The sequence below is a fragment of the Lissotriton vulgaris genome, chromosome 4_1 (assembly GCF_964263255.1).
Source record: "Lissotriton vulgaris chromosome 4_1, aLisVul1.2, whole genome shotgun sequence".
Classification (NCBI taxonomy): domain Eukaryota; kingdom Metazoa; phylum Chordata; class Amphibia; order Caudata; family Salamandridae; genus Lissotriton; species Lissotriton vulgaris.
In genome coordinates, this window is record NC_141691.1 from 695,321,664 (window position 1) to 695,345,436 (window position 23,773).

General features: G+C 41.2%; 1 protein-coding gene across 1 annotated transcript in view; it reads right to left on the bottom strand.

Annotated features, from left to right (window-relative positions):
• The window catches only part of ABCA13 (ATP binding cassette subfamily A member 13), a 2,590,787-nt gene that overhangs the window by 1,706,548 nt on the left and 860,466 nt on the right, over nucleotides 1–23,773 (bottom strand). The window contains exons 22-24 of the mRNA XM_086964984.1: nucleotides 22,231–22,560; nucleotides 11,001–11,070; nucleotides 6,718–6,852 (exon numbers count right to left, since the gene is read on the bottom strand). Coding sequence (XP_086821110.1) covers nucleotides 6,718–6,852; nucleotides 11,001–11,070; nucleotides 22,231–22,560 — 535 coding nt within the window. The remainder of the gene's footprint in view (nucleotides 1–6,717; nucleotides 6,853–11,000; nucleotides 11,071–22,230; nucleotides 22,561–23,773) is intronic.

Below are 23,773 nucleotides of genomic sequence, written 5' to 3' on the forward strand. Positions count from 1 at the left end.
ATTGACTGATTGAGCAGCTTTAAACTGCCATGTCGACTTGGCAAGTGCACCCACTTGCCAGGCTCTAACCTTCCCTTTTAATCCATCTAAGGCATCCCTAAGGTACTCCAATGGGCGTGGTGCAGTGTATGTGAAAGGTCAGACATGCACTGATGTGTTATATATGTCCTGATAGTAAATTACCCGTTAATTTTGTTTTTAACTATTGCAAGCACTAGCTCTCCCATAGGTTATCACTGGAGCAGCCTTGTAACATTTTACAAGTGTAACTTTCAAATGGGAGCAGCTGGAGATTGGGAGTTTGGGCTCCCTGTGCTCAGTATTTAAAAATACATCTCTTTGTGAAGGTAGTTTTTAAATTGTTTGTTTGAAAATGGCTCTTTCGGAAAATAAGCATTATCTTGTTTAAAGATATTGTGTCATCTGCCTGCCTGGGGAATCAACATCTGGTTTAGACTGACAGTGGCTGTTTGTGCATTCACTCTAAACAGTCACACAAAGGAAGTTGACATGTGCCCTGCATTTCCTGACGGGTCTTCATGAGCTAGATTGGTGGGAGAAGCTGTTACCTGCATCTGAATAGGGCTGTGTCTGCCTTTCACAATGCCATCTCCACCCCTTGCAGTGTGGCTAAACCAGGGCGGACAGATCTGGCTCTAATAAGCGAGAGAGACTTTCTTTCAAGCCTGCATATTTCAAAGGCTGAACGCAGTATAAGTAGTGGTGCTCTGGCCCTAGAACTTTAGAACACTTCTACATTAAGAGGACCCTGCCAAAAAATAGAGCTGAAGAGCTGCCAGGAGTGGGTGCTGCCCCTTTGCTGCGTGTTGGCCTGCAGTTGCTGCTTCTGTCTGTGGGCAGAGGAAAGGATTGGACTTTTACTTTGCTTTTGTATCCTGCTTAAGAAGATTCTCACAAAGACTTCAGCTGCAGCATCCCTGAACTCCACTGCTGCGAGTTCTGACCTGCCTTGTTTTGCCAACTCCAGTTCTGGGCCCTTGGAGGTTGTTCTGCTGCTCCTGTTGCCCTTCCAGTGTTGTTTTTCACACTGCAATCTGCCATGTGGTTGAAAAAAACACGCATCTCCATGGTGCGTTAAAAAATATTGATGCAGCCCCTGTCAGTGGCCGAAGAAACCACAGCAGCCCAAGTCTCGAGCACAGAGTCTCCAAAGGTAAAAACTAGCACTGTGACTCTGACGCAAGCCCTACTGGAAACATTGACTCATAACCTGTCTGCGGCTGCAGAAATTGACACAGCACCTGTATCGCAACTGCTTTGACCCATAGCACCTGGATTTTCTCATGCCTCGCACCTGTATGGCAACTCTACATCAACACTGAGCTTTCAGGAAGAAAACCAACGCATCACCCCCCCTTGAAGTGAGGAACTGATTCATCACTTCCCCTGGAGCAAGGAACCAACACATGAATGGCATCACCTTCCCTGTGCGTAAGGAACAAATGCATCACCTTCCCTGTGCATGTTTTCATCCAGTAATGTTGGCGCATCCAAGGTACTTTGGGCAGATTTACGAGAAAGTGCTGCAGCACAGCAAGGCAAGCCCTTTGGCTGCACCACACTGCAGCACTTCCAAAGCATAGGAATGTGACATATTTACAATAATGTGTTGCATTCCTGTGCTCTCCCCTGCGCTGGTACACAAACAGCTGCCGTTCGCCGGTACAGTCACCCTTGCACCATAGTGCAAGGATGCATGCATCATGGGGAGATTGTTTTTCTGCAGGAATTAGTACCTTTCTACACAAAAAACAATCACTACAGGCATTTTCCTCCTTCAATGCGTGTTGTAGAATGCACAAATGTTAAATGTCGTATACTTGTAAAGTGCACAGCTGCCCCAGCAAAGGGGCGTCCCGGCGCTGTATACCGCTGGGGAACCCGTCCTGGCTTTCCCTGTGGGATGGTCCCTACTGGGAATCCCCAAGGTGGAGCTAGGCATCCCCGGTGTTGACGGGGCCGTTGTGGAGATTAGGCAAGCTAATGCCCAGAGTTGCAGAGTGGGACCCCAGGTTAGAGTAGGCACCAAGGCGAGAATTGTTGAGTCCGCTGAGCCTGGTCCACGACCCTGCCGCGTCGGGAATTGAACCCTGGTCCCGGGCCGACTTCTGCTCCCGGGTCTGCAGCCTTTAACCAGTGAGCCACACCACACCACAAAACATTTCTCCAAGTTGTGCCTCCATACGCCTAGCATTCAGACGCATTCCTCGTAAATTTGGAAATGTGTCTTGTTCCATCGGTGTTGCAAAGTGTTGCGTGTAAAGGGGACATATTTACAAGGACAGGAAAAGCCATGCAGGGTGGCTTTTCCTGTCCTTGGAAATATGGAGCAGCCAAATACGCCACCAGTACATCACAAAAAGTGATGGACTAGTGGCAGAGGGGGCTTGTAAATCTGCCCCTTTGTGCTTTTCTATGGACAGGACTGTTTTTACTTTTTAAAAGTCATATTTTTATATCAGTATGCTGGATTTTCGTCATTTTGGTCTCGTTTAGAAAAAGGTACTTTATTTGACTAAACTGGTATGGTGCCCATTTGTAGTGTTTTTACTATGTCACTGTGTATTATATACAAATGCTTTGCACATTGCCTCTGAGATAAGCCTGACTGCTCATGTCAAGATACCAAGGGAGTGAGCAGGGGTTATTATAGGCGTGTAACTCCCTTATCCTACCTAGAAGAAAGGGTCCCTACCTGCCAGCTATAGACCCCCGTTTATAACAACAGTATTTCTGATCTTGGCATTAAACAATGTGAGCTGGGATTACACCGATGACTAAGAAAAAAGTGGATGTATTATGAAATAAAAGCATTATGTCTCCTTTTGGCTAGGACAGACATGTGCAAGTTGGAGGCCTGTGCATGACCTCTGGTGCAGAAATGAAAAAGAGTGGTATGTGGCAGATAAAATGCAAATGTTTAGCTGAATGGTGACGACCTGGAGTGTTGAAGACAAATTCGTAGATGTTTTTGACCTTAATTGTGGCACAGATTGTGTTATGTTTTAACTGTCATAATAAGAGTTGGGTCTAGGAAGCCACTTGTACCTCTCCCCCCTCTGAATATATGGTGATATTGTAGAGTGCTTTGCTTTAGTGACTTGTTATGTAAAATATTTGATTCAAAAGAGGCACGGGTAGTCCCAAGGGACTCTTTACACCAGCTGGCTCAAAGGCACTCGTCCCTCTCTCTGAAGCCTCATTTTTAAGGACGTATCATAGAGGGTAGATTTTGAGGGGTGGATTCAGGTGACACCCATGTTCTCAGGCAAATTTATTTTAGCTCTTTTGTCTGAAATTTCACAGGCACTGAAAAGATCCTGAAAGAAAGAGGGAGGTGCATGGCTTAGCATTATATCACAGTGGAAAGGGTCTTGCTGATATAGCTTTCACTCAGCAGAGCCTTCTGACAAAATACTCACTGCAAGGCGTACATATATTCCCCAGACCGAGTCCAGAGCCCTTCAAAGAACCTTTTGTGTTCTTTGAAACGCAGCCCTCAGGCCGTCGAGGCCCACGTAGTCTTGTCCAGACAGCAGGAATCACAAGTCTTCACAACAGAAATTCAAACTTAAAGTGGAAATGGAAATTCAACTTTTGCAATGTGCATTTCAGTGAAATAACTCTGCTACCCAGTAATCCACACCTCAAATTCTGTTAAACATAAGTTGAACAAAACATGGAGTGAACTAAGCGTCCTGTATCTTTTAGATATGGTACTGCACCAAGGCCCATATTCAAGTTGTCTTCTTTTCACTGGATCTACTCATGCGTACATGTTCATGGTTCACACAGAAGTTTGTGACTCAATTTCAAGGGTGCTTGGGGTCAATAAAAGGAGCAGAATGGAACTGAGAAGTGTGAGGAGTCTAGTGACCCACCAGCTTCTGTTTCTCATGGAGAAATATGTCCCCACACTCAAACCGTCTAACAGGTCAAGAGTAGGATTACACAAACGTTTTCTTAGTGTGAGACTTATATGTTCCTGAATACTTTCTGTCAAAAGTAAACAATGAAAAGGCTGGAATATTCATTTGCAGATTAAAAATTCCTGCAGCAGAGCCTTTTCTTATTACTAAGTCAGGACAGATGGGAAGGGCATGGATAGCCACACAACTAACACTTTCTCCTAAAGTCAGACTTTGACAATCAGCAATAGACAGTAATGAGTTCTCGCCTCATTTTTTGATGCGAGGACGCATTTCATGCTAAAAAAAACAATAGCAAAGCAAAATAGGAACAAAAAAGCATAGTCAACAACAGTTAGTGTTCTGTTGTTGCCGTGAGTTTGTGGTAAATATTTATCAAACATTGCATGTTGGTATAAACGTTTTACTGCAAACAGTTCGAAATTACGTGACATGGTATAATGCCATAATTTGATTAATGTTGTGCGGCACAAAATTCCTTAAATTACATCAATTACACTGGCATAAATGAAATTTCACCCAGGTCTACTGTCTTCTGCTTAACTCCTACATGCACGTGCCACGTATAATTCTTTGTGTTAATACTACCCAAATAGATACACTAAACATTCACAGGTTACACAGTTCTGGGACCTTCAGACATACACTTAATTTCTATGTAACCACAACTAAACACTTTTGCAGACTGTACCCACAACGTACAGTCTCTTCAGTGGGTTTCTCTGCATATACCCCTTAACAATTTCATATTACTTAGCTCATGTGTAGTTAACAATATCCTTTTATTTGCCTCATGTGTAGTGTATTGTATTAAATTATATCATTTGTATATTGAATTTGCACCACTGGTGTGGTGCCATAGCAATGATGAACATGTATTAGGGTCTTGGCAGCCCTGACTCGTAAGTATAATGGAGTGATTTAACGTTTCCAGCATGCTTTTTGAGTGATGGTTTGGTGTTGTACTGAAGGAGTGTACCAGCCATTTTGCTGTGGACGTGGCCTGGTGCAAAACCATGTCATCGATGAAGAAGATTGGTAGGTGCATACATGCCTTTACCTCTTCTCCTTCTGTATCCATCTTGTGGTATTACTGCATAGGACGCCCTGCATAAAATATTATCAGGGACAAAAGATGGAAAGATGCACAAGAACGAAGGGTTTCACTAGAAACGGGGGGCACATATCAACTAATTGACACTGGCCAACTTGAAAGTTGTATAATACGTTATAAATGATTGTTCAAGGAATAGCAACCACATATGAAGGCCACAGAATGTCAAATAAGAGATACTTATAAAAGCTATATAAAGGAAGTCATTAGATGATAATATCAATAATGTGATAAAATGACATGTTGCCAACCTGCCACAACTCACTAGTACTGCAATATAGCATTAACTTTTGGCAACCACAAACCATGCGAACGCTGTAGTTAAGATAAAATAAGGAGGGCCACTGGGATTATGCAGTTCTATGTGGTGTTTACTACATAATTAGGTACTTAGTACACGTTTCACTAATGTTCCATTAGCATTATTTGCAGATTTCCACAAAAATCTTGTTTCAAGCTCAAATGGGTCAACGGTTATGAATAAATGTTACACGTGGAGCCGACCCTTTGCAAAGGTTAACTTGCACCCGTAAGTAACTTTATTTTGTATTCAGGGCTTTAGCTCGTACATATTAAGTGAAACATTTGCCCAAACAATATTATTACGCGTTAAAAAGATAACATACAATAACAATGTGCTGCATTACGCCAAAAAATGTGCCTTTTCTTGCTGCAGAATTTATAAAACCCTGCCACAGAGTTGGTTATGCATTCCAATATGCCATTCCAGTAGCCATGGTGGCAAATTTGCAAACCGATGCAAAGGGCTGACATGAAGAGACACACATGGGGAAAGAGCAAATCAAAATTCGAATTCATTAACATTTACGGTTTGAGTTTCACAAGAAGCAATAAGTCTCACATAGCAAATTGATGACATCACATATTCCGTGAGTGCACAAAGACAGTAGAAGGCAGCACTTAGACGCGACCCAAAAATCACAAATTAATGCATGATCCTAGGTAGAAAAATATAGTGATAAGATCTGCAGGGATTTACTGTATCAGCTGTGCATGCCAATTCAGAACCCAATGGCATTAGTACAGCTTATCATTAAAGAAAGACCAGGATAACGTTCACTGAGGAGAAACCTGGACATCCTTGATGGATATATTACCCAAGATGCCGTGTAACTTCGTCCAGGAGCAATGCCTATTGGCTCTCTGCCATCACGCCAGCTGAAAGATGTGTTGTGGTGTTGTCAGAGACAGGTGTTGGTGGATATGATAGGGCACTCATCTAATCTTCTACCCTGGCAAGCATTGCATGACAGCACTTGAGGTTGTCCTACAGCAATTTAGACGACAGGTAGGTATTGTGGAAGTTTCCTCCTCCAAGTGGATATATCTGCTGCATGGCCGTGTTCACCAGAGTCTTCAAAGCTGATAAACTCAGGCAATGAAAACAAGGTTCTGTTCATGTCGGGCAGGAGGTGGGTGGGCGTTATCTTTTTGTTTGTGTGCTTTACTGTGCCAGTTCAGCTGTAGACACTTAACAATATTTAGAAAAAAGTTTGGAATATTATTTTTCAAATTTAAGTGACAAAAAAGTAGAAAAGGCAAGAGGTGTCACAAAAGTAAAAATGATGTCACAGTATATTGCGTAGTAAGATATAGCTTTAAAAAAATGCATGTATACAAAAAAGTTCTTACCGGGAATTACATTGGAGAAATACCAGCCAGCCACAAAATATATAACTGAATCGATAAAAATCATCCCAGATGCCCATCCAAAGTTCATGGCCCCAGCCTCCTCCAGGGGTTGATATAGGTTACTCCACTGAATCCCTGTGGAAAGAAGACACAAGTGAGAGACAATTGAGATCCATGGGTGCAAAACCTTGCCATACTTCAAGTTTCAACACTATCATGCTTAACCACATCAATGCTAAGGGAATTTTCACCCAGTGCTCATATTTTCGAAATCCCATTGTTCTTGACGATCTCAGCTCGTCATGAGCACACGACCAGTGTACTGCATGACGAGCTGAGCTCGTCATGACAGCGAAGGGGTTAAAGCGCAATGAGGTGACAGTTGCAGTAGCACTGGCCTCCTCACTTCTTATCCAGCAGTAAAGTCTATTTATCAACACTTTATGCATATTTCTTTGATGTGCCCAAATGGCAGATATGAGAGAACAAAACCAAGGAGTGAAAAATATACCCTTATGAGTTGAGTTGAGTTAAGTTGAGAGATGATTTATAGAGCGCTACGTTGCCCAAGGGCGTCAAGGCGCTAAAGATGGAATAAGAGCTGTGTGGTGGAAACAAAACATAAACACATGTCACAGGCAATATTGTCCATCATTCCTTCTGGAAAAAAACATCTTGTGCAGCTACTTCTGGGTGTAAAGACCAGTGAATACAGAATGAACTTCCTCAATATTGTTCTGGTCTTCTATCAGCTTGTTTTTGGGATACAGTTTTTCAGGTAATCACTGCTGTCAGAGCCTTTTTTTCTTTGTTGCAGATTTATATAGCGCAGACACGACCCAAAGGTATTGGAGAGCTTTACATGAGCACCAGTTATATTACACAAGGAGACATTCAATTTTTTTTCAATGTTTTGGGGTAGGCATGTGGAGATTAGGTGATTTGCCCAGAATCACAGGATATGGAGCCAACCGCAAGGCTCCAACCTTGGTTTCCCAGCTCCAAAGTTGACAGCCTAGCCGTGAGACCACATACTCCCCCCTTTTCAAGGAGACAATCAATGCAGCCAACCTGCAGGTACTTTGGAACCTAACCTAGGGAGGTGTTAACAAGTATTATCCAGTAATTATTATTGTATAAATTGACTGATTTATCAAGTGAAGCCAAGAGAGGATCTGTCAAGTATCTGCGCAGACAGAGTCTAAACATAATTGGGATCTTATCACAATGAATGGTTGGACATCAAACCCTAACCAGATAGAAATGGTATTCTTTAAAATGGTTTAGGGTGTGATTGGGGGAGAAGAAGATGTCTGACTGTTTCCGCCTTCTTTGAAAACTCTTTGTGCTTCGGTGATGGTCAGATATTTGTTTAATTGTGGTGATGCTTGTGAATTGCTTGAATAATTCAAAGAGTCTTTTTGCCCTACTTCTAGTTGGGGCAAGCTTTAATAAGATAAAAGACAATATTCTTTTAACCTCTTACAGAAGGTATGTGATAACCTGTGTTAGGTGAAGTTGGGTTTTGGTGCCAACTGCGCAGCAATTCTTTTTTTATCAATTACTGGCCTTTATTTTGTTTATTAGTAAACCTTTGGTCAGAGTTTTGTGTTTGCTATCCTTTTCATATTTGGGTTCCATGTTATTGACTATCTGAAATAAAACTGAGTTGCACAAAGAGCTTGGCTGGTTGCTTTCTGTACATGATTTGATCGTGTTTGGACAAATAGACTTTTACTCTAGAAGATCATTTTAAATCCAATGAGAATGAGGATTGAGCCTATGATGCGAGGTGGCACAGTGCAGGATGATTTTCACTCAGAAAGGAGGCAAGCCAGGAGTCTGAGTTGTGTGCACAGTCAAACCAGTGCAAGTTAAAGTAGAAGACATACTTTAAGGAATACGCTTGTTGCACAGTTAATCTGAATAAGGCACATGATGTGGATTTGTTACTTCATTTTAGTGATATATCAAAAAATCAGATAGGATCAGCAAAACGTTGAACTTGAGGTAAGATCGGAACATGAGAAGATGGTAATCAGGCAAATATTCAAACAACAGGATATGAAAACAACAATAAAACGAGTAAACCTTCGGCTTAGCAGTGCAAGACTAGTCTGCATCTGATTAAATAAAAGCAATCTAAAAACCAGAATGCAGGTTTCATGTCAACACTTTGGAGGTAAACAAGTCTGACAGATAGTTAGGGGAGTTAGGGTGGGTAGCTTTCCGGATGATGCTCATGCATTTCATTTTGCTTTAATGGCTAATGGGAAGTAATTATAATTTGTGACGAGATTGAATTGAATGTATTTCCCCTGCATTTGAGGCAGATTTGCTGACTTGTCACCACGTATGTCAGAGTAGTCTTTTGTAATTGCACATGCTTAGTGAAGTGTCTTCTGTGAGGTAGGATCCACTATCTGCTTTTGCATGTGCTTTTGTTTCTGTTTTGCCCACCGTGATGCCAGGGAGACTTGTTGCCAGTCTCAGCTTTCTTCTCCTGAAGCAGAAGGATGGTATCCTTTCCAGCTCACCATTGTTATGCACTTGGGTGCTGCCTGTTTTGACTTAATTCATTACTGAAGCTTTTCTTATCAATCACCTTATCTATTCACTTTGTATACTGTCTCCTCAACAAAATACACAGTAAGCTGGGGACAGCAGTCTTGCCTCATACCCTTGCTACTAAAACAGGTAATTCATGCCTTTGTACAGTGAGCCTAAGGACAGTTTCAGTAAGAGACACGTTGCCCAGCATTGGTGGAAGAAAAGTGGGGAGGCCTTATGGATATTATGACAGGTCAGGTGGAACCTCACAGCAAACAATTCCAAACGGGCAGTACGGTAAGCACCTGGGCCTGTGCTGAGCAACACAACCTGCAGTATTGAAAGCATCTGTGCTAGAACAACATGGGTAAGCAACACATTCTATTTCTTTAGAAGTTAACTTCCCAGTATATATTTTTCTTCCTTGCATCAAGGGAGACAGAACTGGATACACTTTCAAGCCAAGACCCAGATGACTGGCTTGGTTCTTCTGTTTTCTTATCAGACCATATGGGTTATTCTGACTTCTCATCCCTGAATAAATGCTCCCTAAAACTCGGCAGACCAAAACCCCATGACTGCTGCCTCTTCTTGAAACATACAAAGAGAGAAAGGGTCTGATGATGATTTCTGCTGGGAAGACATGTTGGTGGAATAGCGTGGTGTTAGTGGTTTAAATGATCCATTGCAGAGGTTGAGATCAGGCATTATAAAGTCAAGTCAGTTAGAAGTGGGACTACTATGCTTAGTGAGGATGAGTAATCTATAGGGTAACTGGTTGAGGGATTACCTTATATCTAGGGATTAAGAAACACCAGCATTTTGTTATTTGATTAGAATATCCAGTGTATCATTGAGAGTGGAGAAGACAACAAGTCTGTCAAGCATGCTCAGATTATCAGGTGGCATGGTTAATGAGAAAGATCTGGGGCTGTATTATAGAACGTGCCCCAGGAACGCCAGAGGCATGTGCACCCGCTTTGCTCGTTCCCGGGTCGACTGGGTGTGATAAGAAAGATCTGGTGCGGCAGTTAATGCGTATAGCACAGGCCGTTGAACTGTTGGCCTTGAAGTTGGGACATGATTTGTGCACTGGTATGTACAACCAAGGGGGTTGGGGTGATGAGAGAAGAAGGCATGTTTGAGGAGGAGAAAATTGTTACATGGTTTTCATATGTGTCATATATGTGGACCATGTAGAGTGTATGGGAGTAGGGTGTGACAGGACCAAGATTAATGGGAATCTGATAGATTGGAAGTTGGAACCATTGCGGCCTGGAGATCACTAATAAAGGAAAATACTGAACATGCAACTTTTTGACTAGTGGTAATGTTACTAGCGTCCACAATTTCATGATATAAAGACAGACATTCAGCATACATGACTGGTTCTCTTTTTCTGCAGTTATGTGAGTCAAGAGCATGCCAAGTGGTAACATTAGATGCGCTAGCATTTATTCAAGTGGAGTTATAATTAGCGTTTCTCGTACTAATTGCGTGTACGTATTCAGTTAATTGATTACTGCAGTTATTTCAATGAGTTGAATTACATGTAGCCGTTTTTTAACAAACTGTGCATGTGTTCATTCATTTGATCAGAGCAGTTTTGTATTTGATATTTCAGTTAAATTCATATAACACCCCAAAGACAAAAAGAGCTGAACTTTTTAATGTTAAAAAATAGATTTTCCATAATATATTCATTAAAATGATGCGTACATCGTTCATCTTACCTGTTCCTTGTCCTTCAAAAAAAGTAATCAAGAAAATGCCTTGGCCAAATGCAGTTGTAGACAGAAGGCACTGCAGCGGAAGCAAAAAAACAAAAAAGAAAGCACACAATGATTATGCAAAACAGATACTGTGAAGTATATCATGAGCTAGTGGGTTTGTACAAAAGAGCCGCAGGGTTAACTACAAATCCTATGAATATCTAAGATGGAATAAAATGTTTCACTCTGAAAACGCATAAAAGGAATTTATGAACGGGAGATAGAAACTGATTTGTGTGGTGCAATAAATACCCCACACAGGAGACAAAAGACCTTCTCAGAGGCTCTGTGTAGAAGTGCTTGTGCTTTTGGACATAAAACGCGGGCTCTCAACCCGTCATGGAAAGACATTTCAGATGTATTTCTTTTTTAGTGCAGCTGTTTTAGTATTCCGGGCACTATTAAGCTGATGTAATAGAAGTCCACCTGTGCATTCCCTTAATTGAGTAGTTACGATGTCAAAGTCAACTTTCAGACTGCTCTAACACTTTCCGCTTACACCTACACCAAATTCTGACTCCTCACACTACCTTTTATTTTCCATCTCATTCAGCACACCCAACAAACACCACAACAGATATGACACCAGAGAATATTTCTCACCTAGAACACACCATTTAACACATCACACATACAAGTCTTCATTTTTCCACTACTATAGAAAATCAAACTACACAATTCAAAACACTTCCACCGCAAAACCATGCACATCCAACTTCTAAGATCACTTCCAACAAAAATGACATTCCAAAATTGTAATTAATATAATGTACAGTTTATAACCCAAAGCCTGTCATGTCTCCCTCACCAACATATAAAACCATATCATTCAACACACATAAGATATTTCATGGGATGTGCATTTCCCATTCACCACTACAACACACCAGACCCCACACACACTATATTTTATGCACTTTTGCTACACCAACCATACAATAACGACATAACTCACAACCCTTCTTACCAGCCTTCTTGCACACCATATTTCAAAACGCTCTCAATACGTTACTGGCCACAAACACTCCAATAAATTATATATCCTGAAATCCTCAAACACCAATGTCCTCTCCAGCAACATGACATACACAAACAACTGCACATACCACTGCCAACAAAACACAATACCTCCAGAGTTCCTAAGTCCAGCAGTTTGGAACACACCTTCCCACACACAACTCTCATCCTACTATTTACAACACAATACTGTAATAATTTACTTCCCAATGAGTCGTACAAACACTGCATTCCAGTCAAACATGACATAACCAACAGCAAAAAACACAAGAATATACATCAACAGTGAAACATCTATCAGATTCATAAAGGGAAATGTACCTCAAAAATATAATGTGTCTGCTGCAAAAAAACGTGGGCCTCATTTATGGGGAATTGGCATAGCCACAGGGCTTCTTGCTGCACTGCCCTACGCCAATGTGAAAGGGCAGGAAGGCACCGTATTAATGGAATATGGCGCACTCTGTCCTTTCCCACTGCGCTTGCTCACTATTTGCTGCCTAGTGCCAATTCAGGCACCCTTACACCATGGTGCAAGGTGTCTGCGTTGCATGCTGGATTGTGTTTTTAAAGTGTACCTTCCTGCACATAAACAATCCAGAGAGGTGTTTTCCTTTTTTTTATGTGTGCTGCAGAATGCAGCACACATGGAAAGAGGAAGAACAGAGGAGAAATACAAATATTTATCATCCTTATGCCTGCTCTGGGGAGGTGTAAGGTTTTGGTTCTGCCGCAGGGTTACATGATTAAGTAAATCCGGGGCAGCATCAAAATCCTTGAGTGTTGCATTAGAAAACCCACAGCAACGCCCATGGGGCAGGGTAAGGCAACGCAGCGATTTGCGCTGCTGTATCTTACTCAATATCTATGAGGCCATGCAGAGCCATGTAAAGTGGCGTTGCATGGCATCATAGATATGATCGAGAGGCTTGCGCTGCCAAAGCGTCAAAAACGTAATATTCTGGTGGCACAAGCCTCTCATAAATATGCCCCCTTGTGTCATGTGCAAGTCACAGATTTATCCATCCTCTTTATGCTGAAGATAGGATTAATACTACATATACTGAGTGCTGGAAGATAACTATGTGCGTCCTCCGTGCTATTTAAGTGGCCATATTGCTTTCTTATCATTCTTATTATTAAGTTCTGGAACATTATTGGAGCAATTTCAGTCTGATGTAGGAGCTTCTCACGAGACTTTATCATGCACTCTATACTACTTGGCTAAATGTGTTTCAAAATCAGAGTTTGCTATTCATTTACATTAGTTTTTTCTATCTAATCTATTTTGCCACATAAACTGGGCCAAAAAGGCTTACATTTAGATAATTTTGCTCAATTTTAGTGGAGTAAGTTTGAATGTAAATCCGTGACACTTAAACTCCCCTACAGCATTTAGAATATTTATAAAATCTGATCAATTTTGAACAGTACATTTCCAACTTGCTTGCTCTTCTTCAAGAAAAAAATCAGCTCTTGGACGACTGTCCTTTCAAAGTGAAATTAACATCTAAGCCGTTGCACAAGTAAGTGAGGCTAAAACACTCTAAAGTCGTTGGGTTTTACTCCTTTTTCTGCAAACAAAATTAGTTTTACGGAACCATACAATTTTTGTATGAGATGTTGTACTGGACTATAACAAGAAAAATGCAGAATACTGGCACACAGAATGGTCCTACGAGCGTGGTCAGTATTTTTCTAACAAAGCAAATTGCCATCCAGTTGCTTGGAGCAGAGCATTTCTTCCTGGGGCTAAAATGTTCATTGGAAAGCATCCTTTCCACTTCTTTGGTCCTTATCCAATATCTTGGTCTGGGGAAATGTCCCAAACCTGTTGGCCTGGGAGATAAACAATTCTTTCTAAGTTGCATCTGCTTGACATATACAGACATCTGACATTTTAGGCAGTCCAGAGCAGGTCAGTTCAGTTCAACTTTATTCGGATACAATAGTACCCATAAAAGCACAAAGACATAAATACTTCACAACAGTTAATACAAAGATTAAAAATCATATCCATATCTCCAAAGTGCCTAGTGCAGAAACAATCCATCATTTTAACATAAAATGGTTAAAACAATTCTCAAGCTATATCACATATAATCAGGGATCCATCATAGACCTATGTGCCCTGATCGCAGTCTTAAGAAAAGTGCCAGTGCGGAAAATCAATTCAACATCATCTAAATTTAATATGCACCGATACGTTTCATCCAGGCTAATTGGTCTTCTCTTTTTTAAATATGGATAACAAATCTGCTTAGAGTATTTAAAATCATATTTACAAAAGAATATGAAGTGCATAATAGATTGCTTACTCCTCCAATCACAAGGGCACACATTTTGGATGAAATTTGGGCTATGGCCCAGTGGAAACCAAAGTGCAAATCGAATTGTGCCAGCTCTTAGTCTAAACAAAAGGCTCCTTTCCCAACGACTCATGGCTATGGTCAGATACATATGAAGCAGATAACAGTGCTGTTCAATGACCATATAGTTGTGCACAATTATTTTCCTAGACTCCACAGCATCACGCTTGTTGTTATACAGGGAATATAAAGCATTCCACAGTTCCTTCTTTGGAGCTGATTCTGCTAATATGGGGTCCAGAAAAAGATTTTCTCTTTTAACACTGCACAAACTTTGAAGTACGCCTCTTAGCCATGGTATTTCTAAACCTTTGTCACAATGTAAACAATCCATGATAATCTGCTGTGTCAGGGATGCCGCTTTTTTCCTCCACACTGATACCCAGAAAAGTGCCGGTCGAGCACGAATAAAATCAGTTATGAAATTCATATTGAGCTCCTTATGACATATATATTGAGGGGTTGAGATTGGGGTGCTCAGTAATTTCCTGCAAAACCTATTTTCTTCCTGCTGGATAACTAAAGAATTAACTGTTCCCCAAATCTCGGCACCATATGTGGCCACCGAAGCACACTGAACTGCTAAAAGAGCCCCAGTGGTCTTAGGGCGGGGCAGGCTCAAGATTGAATTGGTGGCTTTTGAGAACTTGCTCCTGGCATGGGCTAATTGCTCACTCCAGGAGCCGTTCGCAGCAAAGGCCAACCCTAAGTAAACAAAAGATCTTACAGAGGTCAATTTTTGACTATCTATTGTGATCGAGCCTATTTCACGCTTCCCTGGCCCACTACACATTAAGAAAGATTTCTTAAAATGTACCCGCAGATCCAACTCCTTCATATAATTGTTAAAATTTTGGACACGGAGACGCAGGGAGTTTGGAGTGCGGCCTATAAGGACCGCATCATCTGCGTAAAGGAGCACGGGATGGGCTTCTCAATAATGTAAGGGACATCTCGAGTAGCCCTTTTCAAAGAGCTATTCAACCCGTTAATATATATGATAAAAAGCAGGGGGGCCAACACGCAACCTTGTCTAACACCCCTGTCTACCTCAATAGTCCCTGAAACCTCGCCTCCAATGCCAAGCCTTACTTGGGCCTGAAGATCTTTATGTAAATACGCTAAGAAATTTACCAATGTCTCATCCAGCCCTCCTGCCAAAAGGATTGCCCACAGCTTTGACCTATTCACTAGGTCGAAAGCTGTGGACAAATCCATAAAAGCCATATAGATTGGGGACCTCCGCGCAATAGTATATTTCCCGACAATTAGATTTAGGTTGAGACATTGTTCGATAGTTCCAACCTTACCCCTAAAGCCCAGCTGGCATGGATCTAGGATAGCATTCGCTTCTTTCCATCCCAAAATTTTATTGGACAAGACTCTTCCTAAAATGTTGAGGGTATTGTCTATTAGGGAGATAGGTCTATAATTGCATGGAAGGGATCTATCTCCCTTCTTAAAAATTGTGACTATTATTCTTCTAGCTCAAGTGTCGGGTAATTTTGTCGCAGTTAAATTATTAAAAAGATTCGAAAGCAAAGAGGCCCAAAAATCAGGATTCCACTTAATTAGGTCAATACGGAGCCCATCAGGACCCGGCGCATTATTCCCTAAGCTCTGATTGATGGCTTATACAACTTCTAAAATGCTTATTTCTATAGGTACCAGGCTACTGGGAGTAAAGGTTGCCTCACTTGGGGACGGTGGGGCATAAATTCCTGAGAAATGTTCAACCCATGCATCAATGGAGACATTGCAACTAATCGGCGTCGATGTCTGGCCCAAGGAACAAAGGTCCATTACAGATGCCCAAAAGATGTTACCCTTTTTTGCTTGGCAGCCTCAGAGAGTTTGTTCCAGCGTTCGCTCAGGAGATCCTTCTTCCTATCTCTAATCACCTCGTTGTACTTCTTTCTGGACAGTTTAACTTCTGTTGTGCACTTTGGGGTAGCTGAGAGTACCCTACGTAAATTCCTATTTGCTTGTGTGCATTCATGGTTGAACCATCTAGGGGTGGTTAACATTTGAGGGGTGGGTCTAGAAAGGAGGAATTTAATCATTTTACATAGTTTACTGAAATCCTGAATTATCGTGACAGATGGTAATTGTAATGAAAGACAGGAGTCAATAAGGTGCATTTTGTCCTTTGCCAATTTCCTAAATATTTCGGAATTATCAACCCCCTTCCAGTGCAATCTTAAATTGTCAGTTGACAACGTTAGATTTGTAGCCCCACATTCTAGCTGAAAAACCGGCCTATTGGCGGTGTTAATCGATATTTTAATATGGTTATGGTCTCCAAAATTAGAAGGAAGAACTTCAGCTGATACTAGCTGTTTTTCTATCAAAGGGCATACAAAGATGAAATCTATTATGGAACTACACCCCCTACCCCTGTAAGTTGGATGGTTAGTCATGGTTGACCCTATGACCAAGTCCATAACATTGGACAGATTATAGGATCCTATGAACCGGCCAAGTTCTCTACCTCTTCTGATAGATTGACCATAATGGGCCACCCCCCTTTCAGATTGTGTGTCAAGAATTTGGTCATTAGAGTCACCCCCCAGTAAAATACCTAAGGGTTCCCTGTTATTGGACTGAGTATCCAAGTCTGAATTAAAATCAAAAAGTCCAGAGCAATTTAACTGAGAGTGGGGCTTGTAAGTATCACACAGGCTGTAGAAATGGTTTTAGGACAAGGATACTCCAACCATAGAATTGGCATTGTGTGTTGAAATCTACCAAAATGTGGTTGTTGGGGTCTTTCTGCAAGGAAGGACTGGTGCCAATCCAGATGGCCCAAATGACTGGTGAGTCTCAGTGCGACATTTGTTTGGTCAAAACCATGTTAGAATTTCACAGTGTAAGTAGAATTAAGATGGCTGCTTTGCTTTGCATTTGCTGGGTTTTCTCTGAAATCAGGATTGACATAATCTAGGCTTAATTGCTGACATGGACAGTGCTATTATATCTAATAGTTTGGAATCAAACCTCTACTTCCATTTGATTCACTAGGAAGGGTAAATTCAGATAAGGATGATAATTGCAATGTTGTCTCGTGCTGGCCTTTTGACTAAGATGCTCTAATACATGAACCGCCATCCCTTTTAATGCCATAATTGATATTTATAAAGCACAAAAATTGCCTAAACCACACTTACTTAAACGAAAAAACGTTTTCAGGTTACAAAAATATTTATTACATTCCAACCAGGCATGCTTATTCAATGCCAATTATTTTAACTTTTAAAGTATCTTTTTTAACATTGATAGGCAGAAATGAAACGGACTGTACATTCAATATTTACATCACTGTACAATTGGTTTGATACACATAGAAACAAACATGTCAAAATAATATATAAAACATCAAACATCCTACAAAGAAATTAATACATAACAAAAAACCAATATCATATACATATAGAATCAACGAATGAAACAAATCGAAAGAATGAGGAATATGGTCAACTGAATGACTCGAGATTGATAATGTCTTCACTGGCTAATCCTAGTATTGTTTGTTAAAAATGCTCTATTCCACCAAAGCTGCCGACGCATTTTGAGACCAGGACAAGCGTCCCTGGGCTCTCATCAGGGCTTTTATCCTTTGTGTCAGGCTCTTTTTATGGGGTGGAGAAGGCTTGTGGAACTTGTCAGAGTGCGGGGAACCAAGCGGATCAATCGTTTTCTGTAGGGAGGCGATTTTATCTTGTGTCTGCCGCCAACCGGCGAGGTGGCTTGTAAAATATGACCATCTGCGTTATTTCCTTGTGAACACTTATTATTCTTGAATTCAATATGTTCCCAGCATTCGCGGTCCTTCTCCAAAAGCGCTTTCTCCGCAACTGTGATCCTCGAGGTCTCAATCAAAAAAGGTTTATCAAACCAATTGTACAGTGATGTAACTATTGAATGTACAGTCCGTTTCATTTCTGCCTATCAATATTAAAAAAGATACTTTAAAAGTTAAAATAATTGGCATTGAATAAGCATGCCTGGTTGAAATGTAATAAATATTTTTCTAACCTGAAAACGTTTTTTCGTTTAAGTAAGTGTGGTTTAGGCAATTTTTGTGCTTTATACTTAAAAAGGGTCTAGCCTTTACCACGTTTTCATAGACCTATCTCCTTTGGGTTCCAATAATTGACTGGCTGGTGTGCAACTGAGTACTGCTGCACTGGTCAAATGAAGGTGTTGATGCCATGCTCAAGGAAATATCATGAGAACCTTAAAAGAAAGTTACATCCATGAGGTTTGCAATTTTGGTAGAAATCGAATAGAGAGGACATTTGCTCTCTCTTCCGGTTCCCATTGTAAGAAGGCACTCAATGTTCTCTTTTCCTCTACATGTACCACCCCAAAATGAAGAATACCTGTTCAAAAAATTCCTACATGTAGAATAAAGAAGAGGAGTAAAATAGACAAACTAACAAAAGAATTATGGGGCAAACGTACAAGACCCTGTCTCCACAATGTCACTTTTTACGATGCTGTGACGCAAATTCATTGCCTTATTCACAAGGCAGCGTTAAGCCACTTAACGTGACTTAAGACTACCTTGTAAATTAGGCCCTCTTTCACGCTATGGTTGGAAGGGGTGGGCAATGGGTGTTCCGCAACACCCATTGATTTTGACACTGCTTACTATTTACAAGGGCAGCGTAAATTGGAGGCCGCGCCAAAATTAAGACCAGGGAAAACCTGGTCTTTAGTTGGCGAAACGAGGAGAAATGCATTATTTCTCCTCGTGTATGCTTTTCCCATGTGTGCTGCCTTGTGCAAAATGCCTTGGGTTGTTTATGTACAGGAAGATCCCCCTTCCTGTACGTAAACAATCTTTAAAAAAAATGCAATTTTTTTACTTCCATGTGTGCTGCATTAAGCAGCACACATAGAAGTGACAAAATGGCATTTAAAGATTGTTCATGTACAGGAAGGGGGACCTTCCTGTATATGAACAATCTTTCCCCTGCACGCAGACACCCTTGAACCATGGTGCAAGGGTACCTGTGATGGCGCTACACTGCTAAGTGTAGCGCCAGTGCAGGGTAAACGCAAGGCTGCACCATATCGTTGTAAATATGGTGAAGCCTTGCGTTTCTGAAGTGGCGGAGAGAGGCGTTGAGCCACTTCCTTCAACATATGCCCCTATGTGTTGCAGTGTTTGTTCCCAGGCAAGTTTAGTATGTCAGATCCCTGAGAGAATGAAGAGGTGCTTGAGTGTTGAGGTGCTTGCTTACACGATGGTGTGAATGTTGGCTAAATGGTTTAACCCCTTCGGGGCTGATGACGAGCTGGGCTCGTCATGGCGTAGCCTCCTCGCACGCTGATGCCGAGCCCAGCTCGTCACGTAACATGGGATTTAGTAAATCATCGCGTAGGAGGGGAATTGCGCTAGCGCACATGTGGTTAAAAGTATCTAAGACTGTTTTTATTTTTATATGGAAATTCAGGGCACCAAGACACAAGGTCCTATGGTGAAAAGTTGTCCCTTTGGGCAATTGTAAGCATTAACTCACTATAGGGAAGTCACCTGTGTGGAATCAGTTAGCATAACGATCTCTTCCCAGTAGCAAAACCATCTTTTCTGCATGGTCACTCAGATCTTTTTCTGGGCCTTGTATTTACTGGCATTGGGAACGCATGCCCAATGAAACAGCTAATCTGTGACATGGTGTGTGTGTGCTACACATTTATCACAAATATATATGGCTGCCAGGAGCATCAATTTGCTCTTGCTAGGCTTCAGTTTAAAGGTATTACAGTAACATATGGCAGGATAAAATGCCTTGGCTATGTAGGAAAAACCTATATCATGTTGATAAGTAACTTCCAAAGTGCCCCCTGCATGCATACAATGCAGGGTGGCTAATATATAAAAGAAAGTAGCACACCACATTCAAAAAATGTGCCTTTACATTGACTAAAGGCCTACATGCTGTTTCAACGTGTCCAGTTATTTTTCCATGTCACAACCCTAGGAGTGATTACAATTTTTCTAACTAAGCGTGGGAAAATATTAACAAAGAGTTTTTCAAATGTATTTATTTTAATTTTTTAAAGTTTGATTAAATGGTGAAATCATATTATTGAGAACTTAAATTTGTAAAAATTACATTGAGCTCCCTGACCAGAACTGGCTTAAAACCTGTTCCACCACTAACCACATCTCCAACCTGGAATATACATCGCTGGCTGGGAGACTTGACAAATCTGACTGGGAAGGCAATAGTCTACCTCTGAGCCAAGGAAGGACTGGGTGTGGTAACTATTGATCATTTAGCAGGCAATAGCTACCTGGGTGTGGATGGGAACAGTTAGCGCCAGCCTTCGCACAAGCACTTTTGACCTGGAGAAACCAGTGAAAGCTGCTCCTATTTATTTACAAGACCCTCCGAGATAAGTCAAGTTCCAGTCACAGTGGAGGAAAGAAACAGTTTGGATCCTGTCTATTGGAATGAGAGCTTATATCTATAGGGGAGTGTCCAAGGAACTCATGGTATGCCTACCTGGTGGTAGAAGGATTCGGTCTTACTGAAAAGGGGATCATAGGTAAGGTTACATTAAAACAAAGAGAAAGTACTGCAGAAGGACAGAGGTGACTACAAGGAAATTGTTAAGGTTGGGTGGAAGAAATTCTCCAGTCACTGGCTAGTTCAGAGAATACTCGAAAAACAAGAAGGGGAAGGTAAAGCAGATAGACAAAATGACTCATCATCCTACTAAGTACAAAGAAGGAGTGGTCCGAGTTACAGAAAAATTAGTCTGCAAATTATTCTGTATTGCTCCATACAGATAAACACCACATATACATTTCGCTAAATGTAGCTAAACAGAATGAAAAATAAAGTATGCAATATTCAAAATCAAATTGCATTTATTCTTGCAATCGTTTACTCCTGTAAATTTTTCAACATAGAATTTCTCATGAATCATCATACACATGCAGCAATGATTTAGTGTTATATCTGGAAGATCTGAAAAGATATATGAAGGGATAATTAGTCTATCATGGCTTTTGGCCATGTAACATAAATATGCTTATATGAAACACATCACCATAGTGGAAAGCTCATATAAATATGGGAGTGGTCAAGGAACTCATGGTATGCCTATCTGGTGGCAGAACGGTTTGGTCTTATTGAAAAGGGGATTGTGGGTAAGGTTACAATAAAACAAAGATGAAGTACTACAAAAGGTCGTAGGTGACTACAAGAAAATAGTTAGGGTTGGGTGGAAGAATTTCTCCAGTCACTGGCTAGTTCTGAGAATAAACATGGTACCTAAGTCACAAACTCCTCAGAGTATTTCCTGGACTATAGAAGACTCCAGGTGAAGAAGAAGAAAGCCCTGTTGTAAGAAAACTCCAAACTACTGCTGCAAGAAGAGGACTCACTCAAGCAACTAAGAACTCTTAACTCATGCTGGCACTGAATAGACTCTTTCGGAAACCCTGCTAAAGAGAGACCTCGCAACCTCAAAGCTGTCCTGAGGAGTGATGCGTTGCAAATTTTCTCAGATGTTTATTTTCCTTAAAATATGTCTCACTTGAAAAAGTTAATACATATTTGCAAAATATCAGTTAATTGTGTATGGTTACCAACCTTGTGTTTGTCAGAACATTGTTATTTTAATAGTACAAAAGTTTGAAATTACCATTTTTTTTAACTTGTTGAAAACTGAGTAAAGGTTAAAAACATCAAGTTTACATATAGGTATTAATTGGTTAAAGGAATATACAAACTATTCACACATCTATTCAAAGTATTGTTATAAAAAACTGAATATAATCTTACCACAATTGTTTGGGCTGCAAGACTGAATTGTTTCTGTAGGACGAATAGGACAATGTATGGTAAAAAGCTGATCATATAAATCAGACTTGCGCAGAGACAGGCTGTGTTGGCACTACTGAAAAAGGCACTGATCAGGTAGCTCATCATGATCACAGCAATCCCAAAATCAATGAAGAAGATGAAGAGGATGAAGCCGTTGCTCTGGAAGAGGATGCCGCTGACTTTCAGGATGACAACCAGGGTGCAGCTGCTGATGGCAAGTATAATGAAATTCTCCAGAAACCAAGCCAGGAAATGACTGGATGGATGAACTCCCATCATCTTCATGTACTATGAAAACAAAGTAGGAACCTTATCAAACGTGACAGTTGTTACACCAAAGAGCTTCATATATGTTTCCTTTTTACATTTTATGCTCAGACATAAGTGGCGCAGTACCTGTAAAACTGGTGCATTATGAAGTGTCATTCAGAGAAAGTTGATATTTAGCATTTCTGCACACTTATGACCTACAGACCAGACAGAATGATCGGGCATGTATAAAAGTATCCCCCTGGCCTGTTTTTTTCAATCATCCATTCAGACATAGATTATTGTGTGAGTCCTTTGTAGTTGGGAAATACCAACTGGAAGAATGAATACAAATCTGCTTCATTCACAGGGTGTGAACTTCACACCTTGGAACACAGTATCTGTTTGGCAAGTCACTCAATGACATTAATAACAATCATAGGGCCTGATTTAGATCTTGTGGGACTGGTCCCCCCGTTTTTTTTTTTGCAGTTGTCTCGCCCACCACCTTGGCGATCTTCCTGCCCGATTCAGATGTTGGCTGGGCATTGATGGGAAGACTGCCGCTGTCTTGTTGACTTCGCCAGGATCTGTCTCCTGCGTCAACGGCGTCAGAGGCTGAAGTGGCTGTTGGGAGGAGTCTTGCGAGATTGCTGCTGTCCAGATTACTAAGTGCATTTTCATCATGGCAACTGTGGCAGGGAAACCTCCATGCTCAGGTTGGGGGAAACGAAGAAAAAGAGGCGACAACCTTTTTCGGGGTCCCACCAGTGACTCCGTCTTCAACGCCATTATCCAGGTCTGCGCTGTGCTGCTACTACTTGAACACGATGCAAAGCCACCCCATTGTTGCCAGATTCTAAGGAAGGCTTTTGTGGTGGGTGTGTATGTACAGTCAATGGTGTGTGTATGTTGTTGGTGTGCAATGCTATATGTAAAAACAAGGGCTAAGACGCATTTCCTACAAGTACATATTGACATATACACACCATTGATGTGTATTGAAATGTAAATAAGTAGTACTTACCTTTGTCCATGCCATCATTGCCCCACTACATCAGGACTCAGCCACCAGGACAACGCCAGTACAACGGGAACATCTAAAACGCTCGGCAACATCCCGTCAGCCTGACAGCGATGGGGTACTGCTAGCCAGCAGAGAAGAACACAGCTGTGGCGATCTCCTGTTTATGTAGCAACATCTAAATATGGCAGGCGGGCGGCCCCCAACTCAACAGAGCACTTAGGATCA